The following is a 23,850-nucleotide window of genomic DNA, read 5'->3' as shown; positions in this document are numbered from 1 at the left end:
GTCGCTCCCTGCTGCTCGCTACTGGGAAACTGGGGAGCGAGATCTCTCCCTTGTCGCTCCTGCCTCCCGCCGTGTGTGCTGCTGCCCAGCGCCGGCTCTGTCTCTCCGCAGGCCCCGGCACTAGATGGGAAAGGGTACGCGTGGTTGGCTGGCTGTGGCCCGAAGGACTGTGGGAGCGGGTGGGGCGGGGAACGTGAGCGGCCACGCTTGGAACGCCATCACCCAGGCATAAACGGGCAGGGATGTTTTGGCCTTTTTATTCCATTGCTCACACTGGGCCTGGGGTCAGCCCTGTGGTGCTCTGTGTTTAAAAAGGAGTAGTCCTCACGTAGGAAGCAAAGCCCCGGAGAGCAGGTTATACCCGGCATGACGGAGTTTGAGTTTGGGAGCTGTATCAGTTAGCTTTTGCTAACCCTTGCTACGTAACATACCACCCCAAAACCTTGTGGCTTAAAACAACAGTAACTGTTTGTCATTGCCTAGGACACAGCTTAGTAGTGTTGCTGTGCTGACCCAATTAATCTGTTCCAGTGAAACTCTGGATGTCAGGGGAAAGAACTTGGCAAGGGGGCACCTTTGGGCTCCACTTAAAATCGGTGTATCCTCCCCAGGCCTCAATTTCTGTCCTTTGGGATTGTACTTTTCCTTGCTTCTTACAATAGTTCGTGAATGGGAGGATTAAGTAAAATCATAGGAGACTTCCAGGCACGTAGTAAGCTTAGAAAGTTTATTACTATTGCTCTTTCTCTTAGAGTTCTGGATTCTGGTCTGGGCTCTGCTCTAATTCTGTACAGGAGAGCTTGGGCAAGTGGCTTAACCTGCTTGCACTTACCTTTCCCTCTGTGAATGACGAGGTTGACCTGGTGACTTTTGGAGACCTCTCCAAGCTTGGGTTCCCAGTGTGGTCTTGTCCGGTTTCCGTATTTGGGAGCCATCCAGCGCCCGGTTTAAGCTGGGCCTGCCCGTTGTGAGGCCCTTGGGACGCAGTCCTCCCTTCAGTGCTAGGGCCTAGCTTTGTAGAGCCTGCGCCAAGCATACGTGCTGTAGAAAGGCTAAACACCACTCGCCCCACCCCCACCCAGCCCTGCCCTGCCGCACAGACGCCCTCTGTTTCCTCAGCGTGCACCTCTGGCAAGCTCCTTTCACAAATCTTGCAAAACTTGGCCTGTAGACAATCCCAGCTCTTGACAGTTTTTCCCCCTCTGTGAACAGAAAGTAAGTGTGAGTTTTCCTAAGAGTGTCTACAATATCCCTTTTGAGTAGTTTGGGGTAGAAGACTGTCAATGCATTGGACTGTTTACTAGAGAATTAAAGAAGATTTGAGGGCATTTTAATTAAGTTTGGGTATGAGTACGTCATGGTTTTCACCCCTGGCATGTAGGGGAGTCTTACGGCATCTTGCAGCAGAAATGTTGTGTTCTCAGCGGCAGCTCCACAAAGGAGCCTGAGGGGAGTGAGCTAAGAAAGGTGCTTTATTTCACTTAAAGGAAAGTCCCTCCAGGCCTCAAGAGCTGTTAGTAATGGCCTAAATGTATGCAACACTTGACATTTGAAATGCTGAAACCCCGGAGAAATGATTTAGTGTAATACCAGCGTATTCTTCGTATATTCTCTACTACGTTGGAAGATGAGCCCCAGACAGAGGGCTTTGACATGCTCTCAGAGCAGCCCTTTATTCCCGAATGTCCCTAGGCCCGTGTCGTCAGTCCAGCATGGAATTCCCAAGGGCTGCCTCGTAGGAATACAACAGGTGCCAAATCTGAAGACACCTCACACAGTTCTTGGTCCAGTGACCTGTTACTTCTGCCATGTAACAGGAAGACTGAAAACCTTGCCAAGGGAATTGTAGAGCAGTAAACCTGCCTTGATCAACATAAAATGAAGTAGGTGCTGAAAAAGCATTCTTGTTCACTCTTCCCAGGATCCCAGGATAAGTTTAATCCAATAAGCACGGAGCCTCCCCTAGTGCGGGTCAGGCAGCAAGAAGGATCCAGAGCGAGTAGGATGGCCCCATCATCCTTGAGAAGCCCTTGCAATTGAGTAGGCAGAATAAGTTGAGCATAAAGGAGACTCGGGCCCGGGCAGAGTGCGAGTAACAGCGTGAGAGTCGCAGATGGTCTGCGGAGCGAGGACAGCGTCAGGCAGCGCTTCGTGGGGAAGGGGCGCTTGAGTGGTGGTGTGAAGGACAGTTAGGATCTCAGGGAGATAAAGGTCAGGGAAGTCTAGTCAGAGTTGCTCACACCGAGGGCCCTGCCTGAACATGAGGCCGGGAAGGCCTGGCGTACACTCTGGAAGGTTGTCTCCAGTATAAGCACGCGGGACTGAGGTCCTGGGCGAGCGGGCTGGAGGGTAGCGGCAGCGGCCAGCCCTTCCACGTGTCTTGCCTCTTCGCCCAGACCAGCTTGCCCCCCGAGCTGCTCCCTTCTGGGCGTGGCCCTCTGGGCCTCAGGCCCCGTCTCGAGCTCTTTCCCCACTTGTCCGCCAGACGCGTTCCTGCCCCCGTCCCTGCCTGGCGCCCACCCTCCTCTTCGCGGTCTCCGGCTGGGCCTGCTTAGCCCCCAAGCCCGCAGACTCCCCCCTCCTTCCCGCCACGCGCTGCGATCCTAGGAGACGCGCAGCCGGACTGGCGTGTGGTGTCCAGGGTATTAAGACCAGTTTGATAGGAGAAGGTGTTGAGGGCAACGATGAGTGACCGTGAGGCCAGAATGACGTGGAGAGCTAGGTGCAGCCTCCCCCGGGCTGGGAGGCCGACGCCCTCGTTCCTGTTCTGATTCTGCCGGGCCTTGCAATGGGCCTGCCCCTTGGTGACACTGGTAAGGGTTTGAGTGACGGGCCCTCTTAGAAACAGCTCTCAGACGTGGTGCTGGCGTCTGCTCCTGTCCCTGGATTCTCCTCCATCACTTGTAGCCCCTGGGCTGCCTGCCCTGTTCTCACTGCGGCCGAGCCCGTGCTCCTGCCCGCCTTCCACCTCCACCCGCTTCTCGGCCCTCCAGCACCAGCCCTTCCCCCCACACTGAAGTCCCACGTGCTGGTTCCTCACCATCTCCCTCCTCTGGCTTGCGTTTTCTGTCATTCTGAACCCTAGTGGTGCCAATCTTGAAAGTTTTGGGTTGGGTCCATATTCACCTTACCCTTGACCAAGGTGTTACTGAGAGTCTGTCAGTAACTGTTGGGGTTGCCAGTGCCCTCCAGGTATCGCAACGGCAACGTTAGAAAAATCACTTTCCGCCATCTCCTGAACTATTTTCTGGTACATCCTTTCTTTGCCAACTGATATTTACTATCACCAAGAGATCTATCTGGGTGCTAGGAATCTGTTGAAATACTTTCTTTACCATCTTGGCTTCCGAAATGATTCTGGAGAAGTAAAACTACTAGAAGACCCAGGTTTTAAGAAGAACTTCAGAAATACCCATAATAACTGTCATCTGTTTTTAAAAATCTTTCGTGTAACAAAGTCAAGGGTGTGTCATGTTGAGGGCTTCAGTCTAAAGGGGGGAGACGTGTGGAGCCGCTGACAGTGACCCTCTGAGGGCTGGGCGCAGGCTCTTGTGCCGCAGCACGCGTGCCCTTCAGGGCCCACCCGGGGGAGACTCGCTCTGTCCGGCCCCCTCCTCGACCTCCCGTCACAGGCATCCCGGAGACCGGGGCACCCTGACAGGTCTGGAGGCCGGACGGGGAAGGGGGAGGAGACGGGAAAGCAGAGAGGACGGAGCCGGGTGAGAAAGGGATTGTGGGCTGGAGTCACGAGGGGGCCGGCCGCTCGGCACAGCACAGCATGTGCCCTCCTGCTGGGAAAAATGTGTTCCTGCCTCCCGTGCCTGCCTCTTGTTTCTTCCTGATGCCACCTTCTCCTTACGGTTCCTGCCCTGCTTAGAGAGAACTCACTCTGAGAGAAGAGGGAGTGTCCGTGGGCAGCACTGGGGCCCAGGGACGGGCAGGTGTGTCTCCAAGCTGACCTCTCCTGGGGGGCGTTGTTCCGTCGGCCTGCCCGACTCTGCGGGCTTTCCTGCAGAGCAGCCCCGGTGCCATCGGCATCGGGCAAGCCAGGGCCGTGCTGCCGCCCGCCAGGGAGTCTCTGCGGACCCCTCTGCGACCTGCTGCGGCCCAGGCAGCCCGGGGGCCACTCAGGTGCCCGGAAGCCGTGGACTCTCAGGCTCTGCCCCATTCTTGGGGGCCAAACCACAGAGCGTAGTGGGCGGGTGCCGGCGTCTCCTCGCTAGACTCTGGGCCCCCTGGGATTAGGGATCCACCCCCCCACACACACGCCTGCCGCGCGGGACGGGCCAAAGCCCTCGGCCCCCCGTCCCGGTGATTTCCGTGCGTGTTCCCCCTGTCCACTGAGTTGCCCAGGCGAGAACTGAGCTCATCGTGTCCCCCCAGCCCCACGTACACACCTCGTTTTCACGGGGCACGTGCACGCCCAGTCAGCAAGCCCTGTGGCCCGGCCCGTCGCCCACCCCACGCTGGTCCTTCTCTCCACCCCATCGCTGCCCCCGGTGTGGCCACCGTGGCCTCCTTTCCAGCCTTGCCGCCACAGCCGGCCACCCTCCTTCCCCACAAAGCAGCACAGGCAGACTGAAGTGTCACCCCGTCCCTGCAGAGCCAGGCCTTCCGAGGCCTGGCCGGCCCGTCCGCCCACCTGTCCCGGGCCCCGCCTTCCCTCCGCTTTCTCCTGCCCCGGCTCCTCATCACTGCCTGCCCCCCTCCCACCCCACCCCCGGGCTTCTCTCCTCTGCCCCGGCCCTTTCCCACTTCCCCCAGTCCCTTCCCCACTTCCCCCAGTCCCTTCCCCACTTCCCCCAGTCCCTTCCCCACTTCCCCCAGTCCCTTCCCCACTTCCCCCAATCCCTTCCCCACTTACCCCAGTCCCTTCCCCACTTCCCCCAGTCCCTTCCCCACTTCCCCCAGTCCCTTCCCCACTTCCCCCAATCCCTTCCCCACCAGGCTGTCTCCTTACTTGCTGCATGGACCTGAGCATACCACCCCAGCTCCGCTTCCTCCTCTGTCACTGGGGGCGTGAAGTTGTCGGGAGGATTAAAGGGAAAACCCACATAAAGAGCGTAATGTAGTGCAAGATGCACACTGGCATTCAGTAAAAAGGGAGGAATTATCTCGGTATTGCCGCATTGGGTGGTTTTTCTTTCTTCTGCAATGTTCAGGCTCTTTTTCTCTGCGAGTAAGGACTGGGCTTTTTATGTTCTTGCACCTTGTACCTGGGTCAGGGCCCAGCAGCGAGTCGCAGGTGCTCTGTGACGCTGACCTGACTGGGAGCGGTGACAGGGAGGCGTCCAGCTCGCCCGCACCCGACCATCCCGGCCGTCTTTTCCTGCTTCCGAGCATTTCATCAGAACAACCTGAGCGGACTCATCACGGGAGAGCCTCTCTGTTCCCATGAATCAGAGGCACTGATCCCAGGCTGTGGCCGAGAACCCTCTTTCTTCCTCTTCTTCCTTCTCTGCTGACCCAGGAGGCTCTGGCTGCTGGCTCTCTGGCCTGAGAGATTCACAGGCACTTCTTGTCTGCTGGGCCCTTGAAATATGATTTGGCTCCTCTGGGAAGTTCACCCTGTGCTTTTCCGCCCTTCCTCAGTGACCCGGGGTGCTTGTGTGGCCGTCGCTTCCCTGAAGTGTGACGCCCAAGTTCACTGCCCCTCCGAGCCTAGACACGGCCTTGAGGCAGGAGGCACGGGCAGCCAAACACCCGCCGCGTTTCTGCTGCCCGCAGGGGGCGGTAGAAGCCCGGCTCCGTGCCGAGCCCCCGCCCTGGAGGAGATGGTCACCGCCTGAGTCCAGGAGAGAGCCTGGCGCACCTGCCGTGGACAGCAAGGGCCGAGCGAGGAAGCGGGACTGGTCATAGCCCAGAAGCAGGACCGGGGCTTGGGGATCCTTGCGGCAGCAGCCGCTCCAGCCAGCTGTTTCTGCCCCTCCTTCTGAAGACTCCCTGACTCTGTTGTTGGTGCTCACGGCATTGTGGATGGTCAGCGCCCGCAGGCTGCTTCACACACAGGAACTTCCCTGCAGCCCCTCACTGCACGTGTACATCTGACTCAGTCCGTGACAGTCGACTGGTCAGGTACCAAAAGGAGCCCCTGGTCCTCGTGAAGGTCCTGTGTGACGTGAACCCTAAGGGTGCTGTTCCTGCATTGACAGTTGCCTTTACATTCATGTTGTCAAGCTGCTTGTCGACTTGTCAAGGGCCCTTCCTTCCTGCTCTGTGACGGAATGTTTACCCCTGTTCTGGAGATGGAGGCACCAGAATAGAGAAGCTGAACCATTTGATCAGAGTTTTAAGTCAGAGCTAGGGTTAGAATCCAGATCCCCATCCTGTGAAATACAGTGTCAAGTTGACGTTTATGAATTGCTTAATGGCCAGTAAGCATTGAGACCCAATGAGGCTCAGTAGAAAGAAAAGCCCATGCACGGGCTAGACGTTGAGAGGCGTGCTTTTGTCCTGTGTGTTCTGACACAGAGTGTAGCTACAGGCTCTACATAGTGCTAAAGATAAGTATAAGTTAGAGCCCTTGTCGTGCTGTTTAAATCCAAACTGAGTAAAAAATAGTTGAGTCAGATTTCTAGAACTAAGTTCAGATCATTTTGGAATCTATACTGAATTTTCTTATGAAGAGTTGATATTATTAAGGTTAATATTTAATGAATATACAGAGCATCCTAAAACATATTGGAGGTTCTTACAAGAATATAATTAGCCACAAAACCATGGGCCAAAAATGTAGTGTTTTCAAGGAAGATCTTGTGATTCAGCTTGCAAAAATATGGAACATGAGAAGAAACATAGTAAATTTCTATTATATCTGTCCTAAAATTCTCCTGAGCAGAACATTTTTGTTCTTTTACATCCTTTGTTATAAAATTACAGATTGGAATTTTGAAATGAGTTTAAAAAATAGACTCCACCAAGAAGTTTGTGCAGAAAGAGAGAAGGTGTGTTTTGAATCCAGCATGATGCTGATGTTGCCTTTCTTGGGTGAGCTGAGCGCCGTCTCATTGTTCACGTGATGGGACCAACAACAGTGTCTGGCCTCGCCTTGAGCAGGGAAATCGCAAGTGCAGAGGCTTGCGGCATTGGCCTCAGAATCTGCCTCTTGGCTTCAGAAACTCATCTTTGGACATTATCTAACATGTAGTTGTTATAAATTAACAGAAGCGCATCAAAGAAGGAAGTTCCCTCTGGACCTAGGATAGACCCGAAGGATGGCTTTCGTAAACACATAATTAACTGGGACCAGGAAGGAGAGAGGAGACGAGCAGTCTTCCAGCCAGTTTGCCACATGGAGTGACAAGGACCGTTATCAAGGGTCCTTCCTGGTGACCGAGGAATGGTCACGTCCCATCTAAGAACCAAATCTGATGTAGTTCTTTCCAGGAGATTCCTCCCCAGGAAATCATGGACGTGTGTGTTTTGCAGCGGCTAAAAGCTTTACTTCCTTCCAAGAGAAATAACTGACACCCATATTGTGTCAACACTCGCAGGCCCTGGTTGAAAGAAGCATCCTCAGAGCCCAGGACTGGCCCTGGGCTGTGGTTTCCACTGGCTCTCCATAGGGGAAGGAAGCCCAAACCACCCTAGAAAAGCACCTTCCCTTGAATATGTTTTCTCACAAATGATGGATAAAAATTTAAGCCCCCAAACAAGCTGTCCAGTAGCTTATCTGTTTTGCTAAGTAGCGTCCAAAAACAATGAAGTCATAAGCCTTGCTTGAGCCAAGAGGATACAGTAATGACTGATCTCTGGAATTCTCTATACTTCCAAACACTTGCCCGCGGCAATACGTCCATTCACTCCGATGAGCGCGTGTTCCCCATGATCGGTAGAGCTGAACGTTCTCCAAAGCTTGGAACCCAAGTCACCGTGGAGTAGCTGTATACCAGTCAAGATCCTCTGGCCTGTGGCTCCAGCTCTCAGCTGCTGGCTCGCTGGCTGCCCCGTCTGGCTCCCCCCTCTGGCTCCCCCAGCTTTCTGCTAATCAACGGAATTAAACGGAACGTCTGTCATATTGAGGAATCAGAATTTTTCATGTGAAGATCTGCTTTCCTGTTTTCTTGCCAACACAACACAGGGCCTGTCCCTAGTCGTTTTTCATGCCAGGATATGATGGAAAGGAAGTGGCACTGAAAACCGGTGACTGGCCAGCTTCAGGTGGCTTTGCTTTTTAGCATGTGACTGGCCACACATCACATCAGCCTCCCTCATCCTTTATACCCAGAAGACTCTCTCGGCGGTTCTTTCAGGTGTATGTTTTCAAAAGAGTGGGGTGCTGGCTCCTGTGTCTCTCATGAGGGCAGATCTTTTCGCTGCGTCCCCGGCTGGTATATCAAGCCGTGGCTCACTGCCTTTCGCAGGCTGGTCACCCCTCAGGAGATCTCCGAGTGGAGTGAGCCGGCAGGATTCTGCAGAGCTGCGGGACCGCGCGCTTAGGGCCTGTCACGTGCCCAGGGCGCTCCCTGAGTGTGAGATGGCCGCCCCAGCACCGTCTCTGCTGAGCCGAGCCACGTGTTACTAGGTACGTGGCTTCCCCTTCCAGCCCGTTTCTCCATCCTTGTAATAAGGATCATAACAGCACTTCATGCGGAGTAAACGAGGTGATTCAGGTAAAACCTTTAGCACCTCACCTGACCAGCAGGAAGTACTCTGTAAGAATAGCTGTCGTCGTCGTCGTCATCATCATGAGATGGTTCTTGCTGGCGCTTTGATTGTGTGATCAGGGCTGGTGTGGGGGCCATGTGCCCCCTCTCCTGACTGCTCTCCTCCCCAGCAACTTGCTCCAGCACGCCTAGATCTTCTGCAGAAATCTGCCGTCTCCAGACAGGCAGCCCCTCGTGTTATAAACTCCTCCTCAGCCCAAACAGTCTTACTCTGGCTATAAATAAAAATTCCTGCCGCGGAGCACAGCAGCAAATCCGGGCACCAGCCAGATCCTAAAATAAACTCCAGGCTGTGGTGCAGGGGTGTTTCTGCTCAGCGGCCAGCCCTGCTTTCTCCCTGCCCGTGTGAATAAGTATGATCTTAAAGGGCCTGGAAACATTTCTCTGGGAGTCAGTGGAGACCGGGCTTGTTGACCGGTATGGGAACGAGTGTGCAGGGCAGCCCGAGGGACCGCGTCTCCCCGCCCACTGGAAGGTGATTTTCAGGCTTGGCTCCTGTCCCAGCAGGACTGCGTAGCTTGAATACCAGAGCTGCTGCAGCCTTGTTGCGGAGGGCGGGCTGGCGGGCGGGGCGGCCTGGACGCTTTGTCCAAGAGATGCGCATCTTCCTTCCCTTTTCCTTGGCGGCCGCCCCCTCCCCTGCAGTCCGCACCCTTGGTGGCCTCCCCCGCCTCCCACTTCGGACCCGCACCTGCACAGCGAGGGAAGCTTGTCCAGTACTGTCCACACCCGCAGTCGATGCTCTGCTGAGTCAGGTGATATTCTAGGCACTTTAGTTAATAACGTTAGAATCTATTCCTAAGTATTCCCTCATTCAGTAAATATGTATTGAATTAATTAATTAAATGCCTTGGCTCTGTTTTTAGAGGAGTTCCTGAGGGTATTTTGGAGGGCAGGAGAGGCTAGCTGACATCGATTGCTTGTCACACAGCAGGACTTAGGGGGCGTCTCAGTAAATCCACACAGAGACCCCGTAAGAGAAGAACTGTTGTTTTCATCGCCATTTTAAAGAGGAAGAGACTGAGGCTCGAGAACTTACTTCACCTGCCCAAGGTCACACAGGTAGAGAGAGAGCCCAGGACCCAAGCCCAGGTCTATGTGACTAGAGAATGTGCCCTCTAGGCAATTGTTCTGCCTCCCAGAAAAGGCACTGCGTGCGTGTGTGTGTGTAAGTGGGTGCTTGGTTACTGCAGGGCCCACTAAAGTGCTCAACATGGGGCATGGACAAGAGGGGGGCGTCAGTGAGGACGTGTCAGGACTCCAGAGCTGGCATTTGCCTTACTTCGTTCAGGCTGCTGTAACAGAATACCAGAGTCTGGATGGTTATAATAACAAGTTTATTTCTCACAGTTCTGGAGGCTGGAAGTCCAAGATCAGGGTGCCAGCATGGTTAGGTGAGGGCCCTCTTCCTGGTCACAGATTTTTCGTTGTCCTCACGTGGCAGAAGGGTGAGGCATCCCCCTGGAGCCTCTTTTCTGTGGCACAGATCCCATCATCCCTGGGGGTTAGGATTTCAACATAAGAATTTGGGGGGACGCAGACATCCCGACCATAGCAGCATTGACCATGAATCGTAAACTAGATGGAGTCATGACCAAGGGAGAGGTATCTGTTAGCACATCTCATAGCAGCACCTGCGTGCTGGGAGCGAGCATCTGACAGGCCTGGGGACCGGGCTCCTGCGTGAGGCCTCAGCCACTGCCCAAAACAGGCTGGCCTCCCAGGACTGGGCCATCCCATCCCTCCATCCCTCAGCTGATGCATTTCCCTCAAGGTCTTCTCTGCGCACCTTTCCAGCCAGTGAGAGAGCCTCACTGTGAGGGGAACATCCTCCAGAGGTGAAATGGAGAGTCCCCAAAGCCAAACCCGTCACCCGTCTGCCATCCCCAGCAAGGCCAGGCCTGGATGGCTGCCCTGAGAGGTCAGGTGAAACATGGCACCTGCCGGGGGAGGGCACTGTGGACGCTCAGGCCCCACAGCCCTCGGGGGGAGAGCAGCCGAGCCAGGGGTCCACCACCCCCAGCTTCTCTCAAAAGAAGGGATGTGGACAAATCGGAACCAGTAGGAATCTAAGCCTTCAGTGTCGGTACAGCACTTCCACTAATTCACCTGCCTGTGTCCAAGGGTCGACCTTGAGTTTGTGAGTTAGATGGGGAATAAAATGTGTAAAGACGAGTCGGTTCCCAGGCAGTATCCGGGGTCTGATCTAAACCAGCAGCCAGTGGGGCTCATGGGGTGAGAGGGCCTTGGCCTCACCAAGGAGGGGGGAGGAGCTCTAGACTGATCTGCACAGCCTAGGAGGGCAGGGCGGGCAGCAGGGGGCAGAGGGAGGCTGTGCCTGTCCCTTGAGTGGCAGCAGCTCTCCGTCCAGTTAACCTGTAAGCATGTAGCTTCGCAAAAACACCTAAGGGTAGGAGTGGCTTTGACCTCTGGTTAGTTTAAAACTTCATTTCTTCTTCTTCCTCCTTCTTGTCCGTGGGTTTCAGAAATCCTATGCCAAAATGCAAAGGACATTTGAGTGAGCAGTGTGCCTGTTTGTGCTGGGCGGGCTGTTGTCAAGTTCCAGCACCTGGGGTGGGAAGTGAGCCTGGCAGGGACTTCAGATTCAGGCCCTGCCTCACGCTCCTCCCCGTTTGGCAGGTGTCGGCAAACCCTTTGCAGGACATGATGACACTATGGGATTCTTGTCCCAAAGCTCCTCCATCCCTCCTGCCGCAGCAGAGCCCAGGCCCGAGTGCGCTCGCTGGCTCCTAGGAGCTGTGGGCATCTGCTGTCACGCCCCCGCCTGACCTCAGGCCTTTCTCCCACGATGAGAATCTCTCGAAGAGCGTAGCCTGGCGGTTCTCAGGTGGCGTCAGAGGCATCGCACTTCATTTGTTAAAAAAAGAAAGAAAACAGGTTAGGCAGAAAGGGAAATGAATTCAGAAATTTTTAGCATTTTGGTAGCACAGTTCTTTCAACCATTTTTTAAGGCTTATGCCCTTCCCTTCCAAAGGGATTTGAAGTGATTACAACATTTAAAAGGCTGCAGTGTTTGACTTCCAAGGAATAAAACCAGAGAGATTCAACCAAAAACATCAAAATAAGTAAACATGACCAGGTGTCTGCCTACACGCACTGAATTTAGCCACCAGGTTCCTGGAAGGACAAGAGGCATAGATGGGGTTGCGTGGGTTTAATTTTCTGACAAAGAGGACGGGGCCCCCATACAGTGGGGGGCGGCTTGCTCTCCTTTGGGGCTACCCGCGTCCTGCCCCTGAGGACAGGGTAGACACTGCCCCTTAGACACTGAGGACAGCACTGGTCGGTCTTCAGGCCCTTCTCAAGGGACCCGTGCCAGGGTGGGGGGACCTCAGGCCAGAGGAGCACGGGGGTGGTTTGGCCTGAGTGGTGGTCCTGGTTAGAATGACTGTGAACGGCCTGTCACGGCTCAGCTGAGTTAATCTAATTACTTTTTCTTTTGTCTGTTTTCTTCTTCCCATCCTCTCGTGTTCGTGTCTGTGTTCCACTCTGATTCTGTAGTATAAATCTGTGTTTAGGTCCTACTCGCAGGATTTCGTGCCTCACAGCCAAGCTTCCGTCCAGCCTTTCCTCCCGTCTACCTCCTCTTCCTCTCCACATTTCCCACCTGTGCACCAGTCTCAGAGCTCTGACTTAGCGGTGCCAACCGTAGCCAGTCCACCTCCCAGCACCCTGGACGGGCCTCTCTCATCTTCTCAGGAGAGCAGCTTTCATGGGAACACTGTCTGCCTTCCTTCCGAAACCTCTTTCACTGACTCGCCCCAGACGCCTTCGGTGAGAACTCAACACACACACGCCTCCCCATGGGGCTGCGCCTTCTGAGAAAGCCTCCGCCCTCACGAGCGGTCAAGTCTGTTGCTGGCGTGGGCCAGTCGCGGCGTGGCTGGACTGAGGGGTGCACAGGTCACCAGGTGAAACCGTAGCCCGTCTGTTTCCAGAACAGAAAATGAACCTTCTCTGCAAAGTTCCCATCAAACTAGGGATCTGATTTTCCACAAATGGGTTAGTGACCATTTAGAGACAACAGGTTGTCATAAGCATAAGATAGCAAATGCTACTGGTTTTCTGTGTGATTGGTTGTTTCTAGAGAAAGGTGCAGAGATCTGCGACAGCTCAGAAGGCAGTTGCGTGTTTAGTTGCCGAGGTGCTGAGGGTGGAGGGCCTCTTTGCTGTGCTTCGAGATGGGCCGCAGCGCTTCGCCCGGGTACAGGGAAGTGCTGCCGTGCACGTGGGCGGGGACACGGACAGGGAGGGGGCAGGGCAAGCGCAGGCACGTGCAGCCAGTGCTCCGGCCTGGAGCTGTCTTGACGTGTTGCCTCTCTCCCTCCATGTTTGGCCCCAGCACGGCAGAGTGGGGAGGAGTACGCCTCCCCCAGGACAGCTTGAGTGGCCCTTGACGCCTCTGGGGAAGCTCCAGCAGGAAACGTGGGTCCCCTCTGACAGAGGCAGGAGGTGGCAGAAGCAGCTTTGTTTCCCGACCCTGGGAAGGCGTCCCCGGAGAACAGAGGGCATGCCGCCGCTGCCATCCTCTCCTCCTGGTGAAAGGAGCGTCCTGGCCAGGGCCAGCCCCATGGCGGGGGGCCGTCACATGTGCGTTTCCTCTCGTCCTGTCTCCCCCAGAGCGAACGCGCCAGTGAGGGTGAATCCGTCAGTCTGTATGCCTCTGGCCAGAGCAGCGAGGAGTAAGTAACCGCGGGCTGCCTTGTGCCTGCGGCCTAGCCTGGCAGGGGTCGGGCCCTGCTTCTGTCTGGCTGAGCCTCCTGGTCACCAGCAGCCCAGCCGGGGGCCGGCTCGGCTCCGCGGGGAGAGGACAGGGCTTCCAGCGGAGCCTCCTTTGCTTTCGCTTCAGCGGTGTACTGCTCCTCCAGCCTGGCCGGTGGGCCGTCTGGAGATCACGGGAGCAGCCTGGCCTTGGCCCTGGCCACGTGTCCGGTTGCTCTCAGGGATTTCTTTCTACCCCATCTTCTGGTGTTGGGGCCCGTCTTCTGTCCCTCCCCCAGAGGCAGGGACTCCTCTTTCCCACACTGAGCCTTCCAAGCCGACATCCCCCTCCCACCCAACAAGCTCCACGCCTACAGTCCCTGCTTCCAAGGAACCTGGTGAGTCCACCAGGCCTCCCTCCTATCGTGGTTGCCCTTGTTTTACTGCCCTCCCAGAGGCAGACAGTCAAGGTACAGCAGTTCTGTTAGGCAGTCAGCTTTCCAGGTTTTGCTGCAGCAAAACATGAGCAACTGCAAAACCTTCAAAACTAATTCTCGCCACCATCCTGAGAGGGGGGCCGAGTCCCTGGAGGGGAGGTGCCATGTGGACTCCATCCTCCTCAGGGGTCAGCTCAAGGGCCCAGTCCATTAAAAGCGTGGTCACTCTCGTGAGGATGGCCCCCTAAGGGGGCCCCCATAGCACCTAGATATCCACATGAGGCAAGCCCCACTTCAGGTATTAGCACGTTGTAGAACACTGTGGAATTTTCACTCCAGTGGGTTCAGCCCCGTCCTTGGGAGCTAAGCTGTTTCTCGCCTGGTGTTCCCACCTCACCTGTCCCCTCTGGTGACCTCCCCCACCGTCGTCCAATTCAGCCTCTGCCCATGGAGTCCATTCCAGGCTGGCCTTGCAGAGCTCTCCCCTCCACCTGTGGCCCCGTGAGGTGCTGCAGTGCCCTCCGTGAGGACGTTCCGCATCTTCACACTCCCCCCACCCCACCCCGTTCTCTCGTGGCCTCGGTGGCAGACGAGGGATGCCGGGGGCCGTGTCGTCATTGAGTGGGTGGGCCCAGGTTCCTAGGAAGAAGCAAGGCTGCTGGAGGAGGGAGGGGTTGCCTTTGTGCACTCGAGCAGCTAGGCCCTTGGGTGCTGAGGGCGTGCTGTGACTGGGAAGCTGGCGGAGGCCTGCTGCACTCCTGCAGGGCGTAGCGGCCAGGGCCACAGCCTTCCAGCTCGGGGGTCTGGGGCCGGGCCCTTCATTTCCCACAGCCCCTGTTTCTTCGTGTGACCGGGTGTGGTGATGTCGGCCAGCAGGCAGGGTGTTGGTCAGGGCCCGGTGAGGAAAGGCACGCGCAGCGCCTGGCGGAGCTTGGCTGAGCGGTAGCTCCTGTGACGGTCCTTTCTTCCAGGAGGTGGTTGGGATGGCTTCCTCTAGGTCGGCAGCTGACAGAGGTTATAAGTAGTGGTGCTCTCACTCTCCCCAGAGGCAAGGTGCTAGTCTGAAGAGGGCCCGTGCTTCCTGTGTAATGGACCGCGGTCACGGTTGACGTGTTTACATCTCAAGTTCCTTAGGAACTGGCACTCAAAAGCCACTTGCAGGCAGGAATGCTGGGAAGCAGAGCAGCCCGGCGGGGGCACCTGTCACACACCCAGCACTGCCTTCTCTTTTTAGGAATCACCAGCGTCGAAGGACGGACATCCCAGAGACGCCTCGTCGGCCGGCAGTGCACCTGGGAAGGAAAGCAGGGACGGCGGGGACAGGTAGGAAGTTACCCACGTGGAGCCGGGTGCCCGGAAAGCATCACGTCTGCCTGCCCAGTGAGAGCTGCCCCAGCTGCCCCTGCGGCGAGCACGCCAGGCCTGCTGGGGCTTTATGTTTACACTTGCGCTGCGCCAGATGTGTTTTTTACAAAGTGAAGGTTTGTAGCAACCCTGCATCAAGCAAGTCTGTAGGCGTCATCTTTCCAACCGCATTTGCTCACTTCATGTATCTGGTAATTCTCCCAGGATTTCACATTTTTTCATTATTATATTTGTTACGACGATCAGTGATCTTTGAGGTTACGATTGTAATTGTTTGGGGGCACCACAAACCATGCCCGTATAAGATGGCAAACAATCGATAAACGTTGTGTGTGTTCTGACTGCTCTACCAAATGGCTGTTCCCCCATCTCTCTCCCTCTCAGGCCTCCCTATTCCCTGAGACACAGTATTGAAGTTAAGCTAGTTAATAACTGCACAATGGCCCCTAAGTGTTCAAACGAAAGCAAGAGTCACACATCTCTTTCACATTTTTTTCTGTCTGCGTTGTGTCTTCATTACTGTGCGCGGGCTTCCTCTAGTTGTGGCGAGCGGGGACTACTCTTCGTTGCGGTGTGCGGGCTTCTCATTGCGGTGGCATCTCGTTGCGGAGCATGGGCTCTAGGCACGCAGGCTTCAGTAGTTGCAGCACGCGGGCTCTAGAGCACAGGCTCGGTAGTTGTGGCGCATGGGCTTAGTTGCTCCGTGGCATGTGGGATCTTCCCGGACCAGGGCTCGAACCCGTGTCCCCTGCATTGGCAGGCGGGTTCTCAACCACTGCACTGGTTCTCAACCACCAGGGAAGTCCCTCTCACTTTAAATCAAAAGCTAGAAATGAAGCTTAGTGAGGAGGGCATGTTGAAAGCCAGGATAGGCCTAAAGCTAGACCTCTTGTACCAACCAAACAGTTAGCCAAGTTGTGAATGCAAAGGAAAAGTTCTTGAAGAAAATTAAAAGTGCTGCTCCAGTGATCGCACAAATGATAAGAAAGCAAAACAGCCTTATTGCTGGTATGGAGAAAGTTCGAGTAGTCTGGATAGACGATCAGACCAGCCCAATGTTCTCTTAAGCCAAAGTCTCATCCAGAGCAAGGTCCTAACCCTCTTCAGTTCTGTGAAGGTTGAGAGAGGCGAGGAAGCTGCAGAAGAAAATTTTGAAGCTGACACACGTTGGCTGAAGAGGTTTAAGGAAAGAAGCCGTCTCGTAATGTCGAAGTGCCAGGTGAAGCAGCAAGTGCTGATGGAGAAGCTGCAGCAAGTTATCCAGAAGATCTAGCTAAGATCGTTCATGAAGGTGCTACACTACGCAACAGATTTTCTATGTAGACGAAACAGCATTCTATTGGAAGAAGACACCAACCAGGACTTTCATAGCCAGAGAGGAGAAGTCAATGCCTGGCTTCAAAGGACAGGCTGACTCTCTCATTAGGGGCTAATGCAGCTGGCGACTTTAAGTTGAAGTCAGTGCTCATTTACCATTCCCAGAATCCAAGGGCGCATAAGAATTATGCTACATCTACTCTGCCTGTGCTCTGTAAATGGAACAACAAAGCCCGGATGACAGCACATCCATTTACAACATGGTTCACTGAATATTTCACGCCCACTGTTGAGACCTACTGCTCAGAAAAAAAGATTCTTTTAAAAATAGTACTGCTCATGGATAATGAACCTGGTGACCCAAGAGCTCTGATGGAGATGATATACAATGAGATCAGTGTTGTTTCCTTGCCTGGTAACACAACATCCATTCTGCAGCCCCTGGATCAAGGAGGAATTTCAACTCTCAAGTCTTATTACTTAAAAAATACATTTTGTAAGGCTATCAGTACCATAATTTGTGATTCCTCTCATGGATCTGGCAAAGTAAATTGAATCCCTTCCAGAAAGGACTCACCATTCTATATGCCATTAAGAACATTCATGATTCATGGGAGGAGATCAAAATATCAACGTTAACGAGAGTTTGGAAGAAGTTGATTCCAACCTTCCTGGATGACTTTGAGGGGTTCAAGACTTTAGTGGAAAAAGTCACTGCAGATGTGGTAGAAATAGCAAGAGAACTAGAATGAGAAGTGGAGCCCGAAGATGTGACTGAATTGCTGCAACCTCATGATAAAACTGTAACAGAGGAGGAGTTGCTTCTTATGGATGAGCAAAGGAAGTGATGTCTTGAGATGGAATCTACTCCCCGTGAAGAGGCGGTGAAGATTATTGAAATGACAACAAAGGATTTAGAATATTAGCGGCAGGGTTTGAGAGGACTGACTCCAATTTTGGAAGAATTTCCACTGTGAGTAAAATGCTAGCAAACAGCATCGCCTGCTCCAGAGAAAAGTGTTTGTGAGAGAAGAGCCAGTTGGTGCGGCAGACTCCACTGCGGTCTTGTCTTAAGAAATCGCTGCAGCCCCAGCCTGATCGGTCAGCAGCCGCCAGCATCGAGGCAGGCCCTCCACCCCCAGAAAGATTACAGCTCACCAGTGGCTCAGATGGGGGTTAGCATTTTTTTAGCAATAAAGCATTTTTTAATTAAGGTGTATGTACACTTTTTAAATTTTTATTGATTGATTGATTTTTAAGATTTAATTTTTATTTTTTTTGGCTGCATTGGGTCTCCATTGCTGCGTGCAGGCTTTCTCTAGTTGCGGCGAGCGGGGGGCTACTCTTGGTTGCGGTGCGCGGGCTTCTCATTGCAGTGGCTTCTCTTGTTGCGGAGCACGGGCTTTAGGCACGCGGGCTTCAGTAGGTGTGGCTTGCAGGCTCTAGAGCTCAGGCTCAGAAGCTGTGTCTCGCGGGCTCTAGAGCGCAGGCTCAGTAGTTGTGGCGCACGGGCTTAGTTGCTCCGTGGTATGTGGGATCTTCCCGGACCAGCGCTCGAACCCGTGTCCCCTGCATTGGCAGGCGGATTCTTATCCACTGCGCCACCAGGGATGTCCCTACTGTTTTTTTAGACATAATGCTATTGCACACTTAACAGACTACAGTATAGTATAAATATGCCTTTTATATGCACTGGGAAACGAAAAAAATTCATGTGAATCACCTTATTGTGATATTTGCTTTATTGCAGTGGCTGGGAACCGAGTCCACAGTATCTCTGAGATATGTGTGTACACTCTTCCCTTTATTCTGATTCTCAAAATTATGCATGCTCAGGGTAGAGAACATGGAAAGTATAGAAACGTACAAGAAAATAAGAAAAATCACTGATAACTGCACCCCTCATAAGCCTTCCTGCTGGCACACAGGCTGCCACTGCTTCTTGAGCATCTCCACGCATACTCTTCACCTTACAAATTACCCACAACAGTGTTTTCTTTCTCAAATCCTAGGCCAACCTTCCTTCTGCCTCTTCCAAGTTCAAATGTAATAAAGGAGTGTAAAAGATTCCCCCCCACCAAACTTTTTATTGTGAGTTTCTAGAGATAGTGTGTAAATTGTATGTAGTGTGTATTTGAAAGTAAGTCACAGACATGACACTCAGCCCCTAAATATTTTAGCATGCCTCCTAAAACATTTTAGATGCCTACCTGATTACAATATGATTATCGCACCTAAGAAGACTAATAAATTCTTCACATTATCTGATATGCAAATGATCTTCCATTTCCCTAGTTCTCCCTAATATGTCTTATAAGGCTTATTTTTTGGAACCAGGGTCAATCAGGAGTCATCTCTGCATTTAGTCATACGTCTCTTTAATCTTTGGTAACATTTTCCACATTAGCATGAGTCAAACCTGCCCAGGTTTGGAAATATGTAGTAGATTTCTCCAGTCCACACATAGAAAGGATAATGTGCAGGACCTGTGAATCAGCCCTGCCACCTGCGACTTTATGTTGACTTCCCCTTCTTTGTGAAATGCTCCACAAATTCAAGCTTTTCCTCCCTCTTTAGGCTAAGGTTCGGCTACTTCTGGAGTCCTGGGTACAGAGCTAAGCAATACCCACTTGCTATTGTCAGGCCTAAACATAAATGGTTAAAGATGTGGTAAAAATAGCAAGAGACAGGAAAAAAAATAGAAAGCATTCTCTAGGGGCCTGTTGACAAGGGCTGCCTGCCCAGCCTACTCTGGCCGCCCCTCAGTACCGTCCACACGGAGTCTGATTCAGTGGCCCAGGCTCAGGTCTCCCCAAGTGTTATGGGGTGATGGGTTGTCTAGTCTATCACGCAGTAGCAGAGGCGTCTGTGCCAGACAACAGCAGCTCATGGGCTCTAGCTCCGCTGGACCCAGGGGTGCCATCTTTCAGCGTTCAGGCGGCCCCTGCACAAGAAGCAGAAGGGTGCACACGCTGACTGGCTAGGGGCGGTCACTGGGATGTTGTCCTCTTTCCACGAAGGCCAGGCCACAGACCGGACGCTGACGTGCAGTGAGTCTTCGTCCCGGGACTGCGCGTGGTTTTGCTCTGGCCCATCCGTGTTGTCTTACTGAAGGCCCGGGGGTTCTGTTTGTTTGTTTTGTTTTGATTTGGGTTTTTTCGCCCGTACCGTGTGGCTTGTGGGAGCTTAGTTCGCCAACCAGGGATTGAACCCAGGCCCTCAGCAGTGAAAGCACAGAGTCTAATCACAGTCTAATTCCCTGGACTGCCAGGGAATTCCCAAAAGGTCCAGGTTTTAATGTCTCAGATGCTTAGGGTTAAAAATGAAGCCTGCGACCACAAGGCCAGTCAGTAACTCACAGGATCAATCATGAGAATGATGGGAATATGGGAGAAAATGCTGGGGGAAAGCGTGGTGCCCGCAGGCCCCACATCCATCTGCCTGCTGTCCCCCCTCTGCAGGCTCCCCATGTGCTTCGTCTGTTGGAGGTTCTCTCCTCCTCCCCCTTCACCCAAACTCCTACTCAGCGCTTCATTCCCAGCTTGCCTGTCCCATCTTCACGCCTTCCCTGCCCTTGGCTCCGGCTGGACCCCTGCTCATGCTGCTGTCCAGCGGCGCCCGCGGACAAGGGCCTGCTTCGTGCTCCTCTTCAGTCCACTAGAGAGGTGGCCCTGGGGAAAGACCTGGGGGTGGCATTGAGATCATGCTGGCTCGTTCCCCCGTCCCGCTGGCCCTTTGCCATTCTCTCCTTGAGTACTGACAGTCCGTGCAGTCTGTGGGCCTTGACACAGGTGACTGAGACCATTACTTTTTCAAATTGCTCAGTGGAACCTTCTTGCTCTGCGTGCTTAATCCCTTCCACTTACTGCTGGAGTGTCCGGAGAGAGCAGGGACTGTCCCCAGGTCACACAGCTTAGCAGGAGCAGAGCTAGAAACCCAGTCTGCATCCCGGCCTCTTGTCCACCCCCCGGGCCCCCTGTGGAGGGGTGGGAAGCGGGTCTGGGCTTCTCGCTGGAGCCGCAGTCCGGGGAGGACTCGTTCAGGGGAGCGGCTGTGCCACACAGACCCTGCGCACGGGGCCACGCTCCCTTGGCCCCCGGGAGCCGTGGAGCTCAGGGTCTGTTGACACAACGCAAACCGTTTCTCTCTCCAGGGCCCTGAAGTCACCAGAGGCTCCAGAGGCTCGGTCGGAGGAGGAGGTAGACGAGCTGTCCCTCATTGACCACAGTGAGATCATGGCGAGGCTGACGCTCAAGCAAGAGGTGGGCTCCTCACAGGCCTTCACGTGCAGGGTCTGGCCCAGAAGGAGGGTGGGGGGCTTTGAGAAGGGAACCTGGCGGTGTCCCAAACAGAAAGGCCCAAACCGAGTGCTGACCCCCCCTGGTGGCCCTCCTGGGCGGCGGGCTCTGGCATCCCGTTCGTCCTGGCCCCATGCCTGGGCCACCGTGGGTGCTCTAAGACCCTGGGCACATGGGTGACTTCCAGGAGGAAGTGTGCTGTCCCCTTCTCTGACACTTCTGGAGAGTGATCTTGGGCAAGTGACATGTCCTCTCTAAGCCCCAAATGACAGGACTCTGGAGGGTGTTGTGAGAAGGAAATCCACGAGGGTGCTCAGCACGGAGCCCGTGTGTGATAAGCCCTCGCTAGTGCAAGATATTTTTATGTTGTTAATGACAGAATGACCCCAGTGTAGTGTCAGCATGGGAAGCACAGCTAATTAAGAAATTTCAGGCCTGGCCGCCGAGGCTGCCTCCGTCCCATGTCTTGTCAGGAGAGCCTCATGGGTAAACACGGTGCCCAAACCCGGCACAGTAAGAGGAGCTAACCTGAGAGGGCCTCCCGTCTCCCTGCTGCCGAGCGATTCTGGGGACACAGAGGAATGGCTCCCGGTGGTAGCCTTGACCCCTGCCGAGGAGGCGTCCGTGTTCTACACACACGTGGCTAGGCTGCAGCAGAGAGGAAGCAGGAAGGTAGGGCTGGCTCCTCTGCAGAGAGAATGATGTTTCGTGACTCTGGCCAGAAATTTCTTCTGAAAGATCAGGTCCTGGGCGGAGCTGCCCTGTCTTAGCTGGAAATCCAAGACACTTCCAACGTAAAAACCTTGAAGCTTTGGAGAGGCAGGTGCATCTCCAAGAGCTAGAGACACGAGAAAGCTCGCGGGGCGTGGTCTCCTTCGGAATTACAGCGTATGGGGCTGGTGGCTGCAGGCCAGGTTTATGGGTTAAAGCCTCAGTTCGCTCATGTGAAAATAAGACTTTTCCCTTAACTGGCAGGCCACGGTCAGTGCAAGCAACATCGGATATAATTGAGCATCTTTGTGACACTTTTCACTCCTCTAAGAAGGGCTCCTGGAAGAACGTGTGATGTGACAAATGATTCCCTCCACCTGAGGAAGCAGGTTTAGATTTAGGGCAGCTTGCTGCAGTTTTGGGAACATGTGCGTACCTGGAAGTGGTCTGCCGCCTCCACCATCATCCTGGGAAGGGCCGGTGCCGGTCCTGCCTGCCTCCCCGTCGGCTTCCTCCGTCCCCTCTTCCGCCCTGAGCCGTGGGCTGGTGACCAGGGAAAGACTGACTGGAGCCATGCCCCCCTGAGCCAGTGGTGTCCTCAGAGCGCTGTGCCATGCAGTGGGTGGGCTGGATGGGCGCACCTGGCCTCTGCAGCCCGGCCACGCTGCTCCCAGAGTGAGGGAGGGCAGGGCAGAGAGGACCTGGCGTCTCTGCAACACCGTGTCTTTGTCATCTCGTCCCTGCTTGTGGCTCCCTAAACGGACTTTCTTACAGCTGCATTCTGCTTCACGCCCTCCTTTGCTGTGGTTTTGCAGGGCGACGACGGACCAGACGTCCGGGGAGGATCTGGTGACATCCTACTGGTCCACGCTACTGAGACGGACAGGAAAGGTATGGCAGCGCCGGCCGCGGTGGCCTCTGTGCCAGAGCTCCCTGGAGGGGGCTGGTCCCTCTGAACCGAGACATTGCTCGGCTCCACTGCCCTGCCCTCTCCTCTCCTCCAGCCCTGAGCCGGTCAGAACAGCAGTCCTGGTGCTGCTGGGTCACCGTAGGGAGTGCCCACATGGGGGACAGGTGACCCGCATTCAGAGCCAGACCCTCCGCTTCCCAACCCCCTCAGAGTGTGTCCTCTGGTGGTGCAGGGTAGTGAGGACCCCAGGATCATCAAGGGGGCAAGTTTCAGGTGCAGAGTCCGGCACCTGGTAGGTGCTCCACAGACGGTACCTTGAGTAGCGACACGTCCAACGATAGTGCTAAGATTACGTTGATGTGCGGGTAGCTTTTTACGCTTTTCCTTATATTTTGCCCATTATATTATTCCAGACCGCTGGATTGGGTTTCCTTTATTACCCTCTGGGAGCTTCCTGGGGCAGAGGTTCGGTCAGGAGCATCCAGTCTTCCAGCAGCGTTCCCTGCACAGGACAGGGTTCCCCACTCTCAGCGCAGAGACACCCCTTCACGTCCTGATCCTTCGAGAGGGCTGGAAAAGCAGGGCCTGTTTTCTGTTGGGTGGACTCTGCTGGCAGAGGAGCTGTCTTTCCAAGTTGTGTTCTGGAAGGAGGAGGAAAAGGAGGGGCTGGAAGGCCGGTGCCCGTGACCTTGGTCAGGCGGGAGGGGCCTGCAGTGCACACACCCCGCAGCTGGGCCCGGCCTCTCCCCGCACACACACTTCCTTTTTACGTTTTTTAAATTATTAAAAAGATGATGGAACAGCAATGTTAAAGTAAGGTGTGTAGGAATTAAAACACCCCCGTCATGAAACCCTAACCCACCAATTTCATTTCTGTAAACAACCTGGTCCCTATGTTTTTACAGCAGATAATCCCAAAGTATGTTACACAGATGATTCTGGGAATTTTTAAATTATGAAAGTAGTACAAAAATAATTGTTTGCATTGCTGAAAATTTGAAAAATAGAAGAAATGGCTCCCACAAACTCACCACAGCCACGCTTTTGCCCTCCGGGTTTCTTCTGACCCGGGAAGAGTGCGGTCCTGGAGACTCTGAGTTTGAATCCTGGCCGTGCGTTCTCAGGCTGGGCCACTGCTGGGCACGTCCCTTCTCGGCCTCAGCTGACTCAGCTTTGTGGAGAGGTTCAAAGTGCCCAGTGGGTGTGAAGACTGAGTGAGTTGGCGCATAGGAATTACTCAGGGAGTATCTGTTTACATCCCCCAGGAACAGCCCCTGCTCTGCCTTCAGTAAACCCTCCGTGCCGGACAGGTCAGAGCTCCATCCTCAGCCTGGCATGAGAAACAGCTCTCATTTTTGTCCAGTAGTGAAAGGCTGAAGTGGGAGCTGGCCCCAGTTCTCAGCCCTGAGCAGTAAACTGCTGAT

At 54.3% G+C, this 23,850-nt stretch overlaps 1 protein-coding gene and 1 long non-coding RNA gene across 16 annotated transcripts in view; one reads left to right on the top strand and one right to left on the bottom strand.

The window, feature by feature from the left end:
- The window catches only part of RAPGEF1 (Rap guanine nucleotide exchange factor 1), a 139,960-nt gene that overhangs the window by 103,164 nt on the left and 12,946 nt on the right, over positions 1-23,850 (top strand). For 11 of the 15 annotated variants that reach the window (XM_082400707.1, XM_082400705.1, XM_082400712.1 and 8 more), the window contains 4 exons: positions 12,189-12,461; positions 15,060-15,148; positions 20,661-20,769; positions 22,332-22,407. In XM_082400707.1, coding sequence (XP_082256833.1) covers positions 12,189-12,461; positions 15,060-15,148; positions 20,661-20,769; positions 22,332-22,407 — 547 coding nt within the window. The remainder of the gene's footprint in view (positions 1-12,188; positions 12,462-15,059; positions 15,149-20,660; positions 20,770-22,331; positions 22,408-23,850) is intronic. The other 4 variants (XM_082400703.1, XM_082400704.1, XM_082400700.1 and 1 more) reach the window with 1 other exon arrangement.
- On the bottom strand, positions 4-22,324 carry LOC309632869. Its single transcript, XR_014247097.1, has 3 exons — positions 21,334-22,324; positions 4,961-11,534; positions 4-120 (listed from the first exon to the last, which is right to left on the bottom strand). It is a non-coding gene; the product is annotated as an uncharacterized lncRNA (long non-coding RNA).

This window comes from Balaenoptera borealis, assembly GCF_965194805.1.
Source record: "Balaenoptera borealis genome assembly, chromosome: 8".
Classification (NCBI taxonomy): domain Eukaryota; kingdom Metazoa; phylum Chordata; class Mammalia; order Artiodactyla; family Balaenopteridae; genus Balaenoptera; species Balaenoptera borealis.
This window is presented reverse-complemented; position numbering and strand designations above follow the sequence as displayed.